Raw genomic sequence first — 7,041 nt, forward strand, 5'->3', positions numbered from 1 at the left:
ATTGACACGCCTACATAGGGACAAGGACACCAGGTAATTGTCTAATCGATTTAAGTCTCTTAATTCTCATTATGTTCATTGGCTTCTTTAGATTCAAGTATAGAGGAATATGAAGAATCAGGGAGACATATTTTTGTTTCACTAATTAGAAAAATTTTCTTTCTGTATCAAATTGATTCAATTCAATTGAATATCTAGTTTTTCATTTTAATTTCTAGCCTTCTGCTTTGTAATTTAGTTTCAATTCTCAAATCTCAATTTTATTTCTTTTGGATGCTTTAGCAATTTACCAGATTGTGATATTGAGCAGTGACAGTTCCTTGATTTCCCATATTATTCTCTGTATTTTTATTGTTGATTTATCATAAGATTAACAAACCTATATATGAAATCCATGATATTATTATTTGCTTTGAATATTTTGGATATTCTGTTTAGTAATATGAAAGATATTTTGAATTTCCGGTTACCCATTTGACAATTTGTTCTATTTTTTTTACTATATCAGATTTCTGTCTTCAAAATTTCTAATGTTTTTCTTCAATTCTGACTTTATTCTTTTAGAATTTCAGCTTCAAAGTTTAAACCTTCAAAGTATTACTACAATACTAGATTTATGAATTGAGTAATTGACAACGTAACATTATAATATGATGTATTGGTTATTTGATTTTTGGTATTATTTTAGTTATCATATAAATGTTTTATGTTATTGATTTTTACAGCTTGCTTTGATATTAGGCTTCAACAGTTCAAGTGTTGAGCATATTTCCCAAATAAATCAAAAAAACCAGGTGTATTCTTTTTTTAAAGTAGTTTTTACTTTATTGTCAATCATAAAATGTTTTCTAAAAAATACTTATCCGGTAGTAAAAAACGAAAAAAAAAAACGAAAAATTGTTGAGGTTTCTTTATAAAAAGAGAAAGGTTCTATGGTTAAATTTTTAAAATCAATGAGTTCTAATGAAGAAAATATTAATTTGAATGAACATGATACTAACTTAAATGAAAATGCGGCTAGTGTTAATGATGAAAACATTAATTTACATGAACATGATAATAATTTGAATGAAGAAAATATTAATTTGAATGGACAAGTTAAATACATATATGAAAATATTGCTAGTTTGAATGAAGAAAATATTAATTTAAATGAACATGATACTAATGTAATGAAGAAAATACTAATGTAAATGAATTTATAGACAATTTTGACCCAAGAAATTGGGATACTCTTGATATTAAATCAAGAGATATTCTAATTGAAAAGGAGCCAATAAGAGAAATGAATCTTGTGTTTCCTAAAGATAAATTTTCTAGATATTTTTCTTATGCATTTTATACTAGAAAGTTAAATAATGGTTTGTCACGTGATCGGAAATGGTTGGTATACTATAAAAATTTAGATAAAGTTTTTGTTTTTGTTGTAAAATATTTAAATCTAGTAATCAATTTTTTTTTTAACAAATGAAGGATATAATGATTGGAAACATCTTAGTGAGAGACTTAAAGAACATGAAAATAGTAATGAACATTTTGTTTGTATGAGTCATTGGTATGAAGCAAAACTAAGATTAGATAAAAACCTTACAAGTGATACTGAATTACAACAAGAAATAACAAAAGAAAAAGAACTTTGGAGACAAGTAGTGAGAAGAATAATTGCGGCTGTGAAATTCTTATATAAATATAATTTAGCTTTTCGAAGGTCCAATGAAAAACTTTTTCAAGATAACAATGGTAACTTTTTAGGAGTAATCCAAATGATGGTTGAATATGATAGTATAATGCAAGATCATATAAGAAGAATTGACAATAATGAAACTCATCATCATTATCTTGGCTATAAAATTCAAAATGAACTAATTTCTCTTTTAGGTGACACGGTTAGAAATTCTATCATTAAAATAGTTAAAGAGGCAAAATATTTTTCTATAATTCTTGATTGTACTCCCGATGTGAGTCATCAAGAGCAAATGAATTTGATTGTAAGATGTATGAATTTTTCTTCTAAAAAATACAAGTTGTTGAATATTTTTTAGAATTTTTAAAAGTAGATGATACTTCTGGTTTGTGACTTTTTAATGAATTGTTAGATGCATTGAAATTGTTAGATCTTAATGTGGATGATATAATGGGACAAAGCTATGATAATGGGTCTAATATGAAAGGAAAACACCAAGGGGTTGAAAAAAGAATGCTTGAAATTAATCCTAGAGCTTTATATATGCCTTTTGCTTGCCATAGTCTTAACCTTACGGATAGTGATATGACACTTTCTTGTGAAAAAGCTGTTTCATTTTTTGGAATTGTGCAACGTCTTTATACATTATTTTCTAGTTCTAATAAAAGATGGAAAATATTGTTAGATAATGTTCCAACTTTAACCTTAAAATCATTATCTAATACTCGTTGGGAAAGTAGGATTAAAAGTATAAAAGCAATTAGATTTCAAGCTCCTCAAATAAAAGTTGATTTGCTAAAATTAAGTAAAACAAGTGATGACCCAAAGTCAAAAAGTGAAGCTAAAAGCTTACTTAAATCTTTTGGGAAATTTGATTTTTTAGTTGGTATGGTTATTTGGTATGAAGTTTTATTTGCAATTAATATTGTAAGTAAAAAGTTGCAATCTAAATCTATTTTTATTGATACTACTATTAACCAAATTGAAAATATTATGAAGTTTTTTGAAAAATATAGAAATGAAGGTTTTACATCAAGTATGAATATTGCTAAAACTATTGCACTTAATATGGGTGTATAACCTACATTTCTATCAAAACGTTGTATTGTTAGAAAAAAACAATCTGATAAAAGTGATCATGAAGAAGAAACACAATTGGTTGAAGAATATTTAAAAGTTATTTATTTTTTGGTTGTTGTGGATATGAAAATTGTTTCATTAAAAAATAGATTTCAACAATCAAAATACTTTGAAAGTATTTTTGGGTTTTTAAATGATTCAGAGAAATTAAAGTCATTAAGTGAAAGTGAACTTAAAGAAAGTTGTATAAAGTTTGCTACTACTTTTTCTAAAGAAATGTTTCTGATGTGGATTCAAGTGAACTTTTTTTTATAATTGAAAATGTTGAAATTGACTTTACCTAATGATATAAATTCTGCTGTTGAAATTTTGGAGTTTGTTAAAGCTGTTGATTGTTACCCAAATACTTTTATTGCATATAGCATTTTGTTAACCATTCCTGTCACTGTTGCATCTGCAGAGAGAAGTTTTTCAAAGTTAAAGTTATTGAAGAATTATCTAAGATCGTCGATGTCGCAAGAAAGGTTGAACGGATTAGCAATGTTATGTATAGAGGAAGACATGTTAGATAAAATTGATTTGGATAGTATTATAAATGATTTTGCATCAAGAAAAGCTAGGAGAAATATTTTCCTTTAAATTAGTTGTTTTTGTAATGTTGTGACCATATTTGTGTTTTTTAATATTAATAATGAATTTTTTAGCGTTTTATTTGGAACAAATTTTTTATTATATTTATGACTTTGGGGGCCCATTTTTTCTTCTCGCCCTGGGCCCACCATAGCTTTGGACCGACCCTGTTGATAACCCGCATGCACAAGGATTTATTACACTGTCAGCTGTTTTACCAAGTATGATACTATAAATGGTTTTCCAAAACGTTTTTACTTGTTTAAATCTTTTCTCAAATTATCTCTCGTGCTGTATGTTTTATTTTGAAACCAGTTACAGTAGTATTTTAAACAAAGGTTTTCTCTACCTATATTGTTTTATCAAGATTACATTCAAAACTTGTTTATGAAAGGTTTTCAAAGGATTTCCAAAGGTCTTCAAGCTTATTTTACAAAAGGATAACAAGTCACAATTTTCTTAAGTGTAAAGGTTTTTCAAAGTTTTCGTTAAAGTTTTCTTCTATGCTTCTATACTTCTTCTTCGTTAAACGCTTCTACTTCGTTAAACGCTTCTACTGCGTTAAATGCTTCTACGTCGTTAAATGCATGCCTGTACTTGTATAGTTATATAAATAATGTTTAAAGGACTTAGGAAGGCTAGTTCGCCCTATTTCCTTTTCCTCGTTGGGATGTAGTCTAGTGGGTATCGGATATCCGTCCGAAGGTCGTTTAAACATTAATTATATATCATGTATACATGTATAGACATAAAGGTTTACATCGGCCAGTTCATGTTCCTTGGGTAGCAAGGGCATCCTCCCACTCATCACTCGTAGATCAGGGACACTAGTAACTGTTATAGGAATAGTTAGGAAGCTCTATTCACTCTTTCTAGTACGAGAATTCCACAGGAGTCAGTTCACACGCGAGTCTATATCATTTCTCCAGCGCCTCTAATAGAATTCAGAAACTGAGATGCATCTTCAAGACACGGATCTCCCCGTTGTCGAATTGGTAACCAGAGTCTCCTGTAAGGAGAGCGGGCATTGTGTGTATAGATCTATAGGGGACTGACACTCCCGCACCCTGACTGCTAGCTACAGTCCACGGCCTACCAAGCCAAGGGGTGACAAATTTCACATTTATTCCGACGCTTGCAGGGCGTCAAGTACTCTAGTGTCAATCAGTATGGTTACGAGTATCTCCATGTTTACCTTATAATTCATGGCCTTAAGGTAACGAGAATTAACACTGTATTCTGGAAACAACACTCTTAGAATTTGTCTTTGTTTTAGACCTTGCTAGCTGTATCTTTCGTTTGATACTGTCTGGGGTCTGTGTTTCTTTGTTTTAGACCTTGCTAGCTGTATCTTTCATTTGATATTGTCTGGGGTTTGTGTTTCTTTGTTTTAGACCTTGCTAGCCGTATCGTACATTTGATACCGTATGGGGTCTGAGTTTCTTTTGTTAGACTGAGCCATGCGGATCATTCATTTGATACTCTCATGGAGTCTATGATTTCTTTGCCTTAGTCAGCAGTATTTTCTGCTGAGGCATATGTTATTTTCCCCTAGTAATTTTACTAGTGATATTCTCCTACTTTCTTTATAGTCAAATACCGTATTTTGGTAATGATAGCATTTCCGGGAAAATTTCTCTTTAAAACATAACAATGTCGAGTCTTGGTAGAAGACTGCTTTTATTTAGAAAATATAGGATTTTCTGGAAAGGACTCTAATACACTGTAGACTCTAAACTACTACTTTTTATAAAGTTATTTTGGATAAAATGCTTACTTACACAAATGACACTAAATACTTATGAACTCACCAGAATTTATAAAAATGCTGATACTCGCTTTCAAAATAACTTGTATTCTCAGGTCAGCAATAGACAAGTACATCCCAGGAGCTTTTGGTGAAGACAGTTTAGTACCAAGCTGCACCTATATTATTACTTGTATTACTTTGATGTTGCTATGAAATGTGACTTATGTAAAACTATTACTATTAATGCAATGGTTGTTGTACTTTGATTACTATACTGCATATGTTGTGATACTTGACATGACGTCATCCACCCCAGAACGTTTCTGTCGTTCCGGTTTTGGGGTGTGACAGCTTGGGAGGAAAGATTAACCTTTCCTTGAAAAGCCCTCCAAGAAACTCATACCTTTTGGGTATTATAGCAAAATACTTCCTTTTTTTGTTACCCACATAAAAAAATTGAAACTAACATTCTCCAACTACTTGTGCTGCAACTCTGTCGAACCTTGACATATACAATTATATGCCACTAAAATCAAGCAGTCTGTCACTTATAAGATCCAACACTGCAACAGTTAGAATCAAACGAGAGCTAATAGCACCAACTCAAGCAATCTAAAACTATTTAATTATGGGAGCATGCAACGTAGTGTATATTTCAAATAACTAATTAATATCACTATAGGTTCTAAGTAGCAAATAACAAAAAAAAATTCTAGGGTATAAGGCATCTTAAGTATTAGGAAATTCTAACCTGCTATTCATGAAAAGATCCATAGCCTACATACTAGCATTCATTTCTAACAACGCATATATCATTAGGCATAACAACATGGATAATTTCTTAGGAATCATTTTCCTTTCAGAGCTTTGGTTGACTATACACATCACATTTTTTTTCTTAAAATAAAGTTCTTTTTCTTAAAAGATTTATTAAGATTTTTAGATCCTTAGTTTGGGTCTAGAATCACATGAGTGTTCATCCAATTCTCTAAAACTAGGTCTCTGATACCAACTTGTAACGTCCTGATTTTCAAATCAAATTTTTTTTATTTATCCAATATAGCCGAGTATAATTACATTATTCAGAAGCACGTTACGAATGCACGCGTTTACAGTCGAACCTTGTACTTTTCATGAAATAATAAAGAACCTGAAAAACCTTTATAATCAACAGGGTAAGAATGAAACTAAGTGAGTTACCCAAAATACCATATACTAATTTACATATACGATACCTACACATATTGACTCACGACCTCTTTGTTGATCTAACACAATAAAACACATAATGGATTTTAATATAAAGATGTTATGCCCTTTGGCCTTCAACATAAAGATGGTCGCCCTTTTGCCTTCAGCATAAAGTTGGTCCGCTCCTTGTCCTTCAGTATAAAGCTAGTCCACCCTCAACTCCCCACATAATATCAATACATATCTAGCATACAAAAGGTTCCACACAATAGGCAACTAAGCTAGTCTAGTAATCCTACATGACCACTATATCCTAACATATAGAGGATACATACTAGAGTATACAATATAGTGAGAAAAACTCACATGGACAAATTTTCAAACGATTAACAACTATCTGGGAAATCTAACTGGGTGGGTAATGCGTTTATCAAGCATTAACCTACAATACTATAACTTATTAATATCTATGACAATCTAGTAGAAGTTAAATCCTTTATTAATTCCAAATATACTTTAATGGCTATTAAATAAGGATCAACCAAGCATGACAGTTGGGAGACAGTACCATTTCAACATATATCATTTCTTAAAGTCCAATAACTAAGCTAATGTGACCATTCTGGACACCTCTCCCGTAGGTAGACCAATTAGCATATATAACTTGAATTAATGACTAATCTCATACTTATAGGTTCAGAATAAC

At 30.7% G+C, this 7,041-nt stretch overlaps 1 protein-coding gene across 1 annotated transcript; it reads left to right on the forward strand.

The window, feature by feature from the left end:
• The first annotated feature begins 1,358 nt into the window (after nt 1–1,358).
• Nucleotides 1,359–2,764, forward strand: LOC128133561 (uncharacterized). Its single transcript, XM_052771048.1, has 3 exons — nt 1,359–1,383; nt 1,474–1,995; nt 2,097–2,764. The coding sequence occupies exons 1-3, from the start codon at nt 1,359–1,361 to the stop codon at nt 2,762–2,764; spliced, it is 1,215 nt and encodes a 404-aa protein (XP_052627008.1).
• The last annotated feature ends 4,277 nt before the right edge of the window (nt 2,765–7,041 follow it).

The sequence above is a fragment of the Lactuca sativa genome, chromosome 4, assembly GCF_002870075.4.
Source record: "Lactuca sativa cultivar Salinas chromosome 4, Lsat_Salinas_v11, whole genome shotgun sequence".
Lineage (NCBI taxonomy): Eukaryota > Viridiplantae > Streptophyta > Magnoliopsida > Asterales > Asteraceae > Lactuca > Lactuca sativa.

Bases quoted from the DNA above. Each gene is read 5' to 3' on its own strand.
- LOC128133561 (XM_052771048.1), top strand. From the start codon at position 1,359: ATGGTTTGTCACGTGATCGGAAATG. The intron at 1,384-1,473 runs GTTGGTATACTA...TAACAAATGAAG, and splicing joins TTGTCACGTGATCGGAAATG to GATATAATGATTGGAAACAT. The intron at 1,996-2,096 runs GTATGAATTTTT...ATGAATTGTTAG, and splicing joins AATGAATTTGATTGTAAGAT to ATGCATTGAAATTGTTAGAT.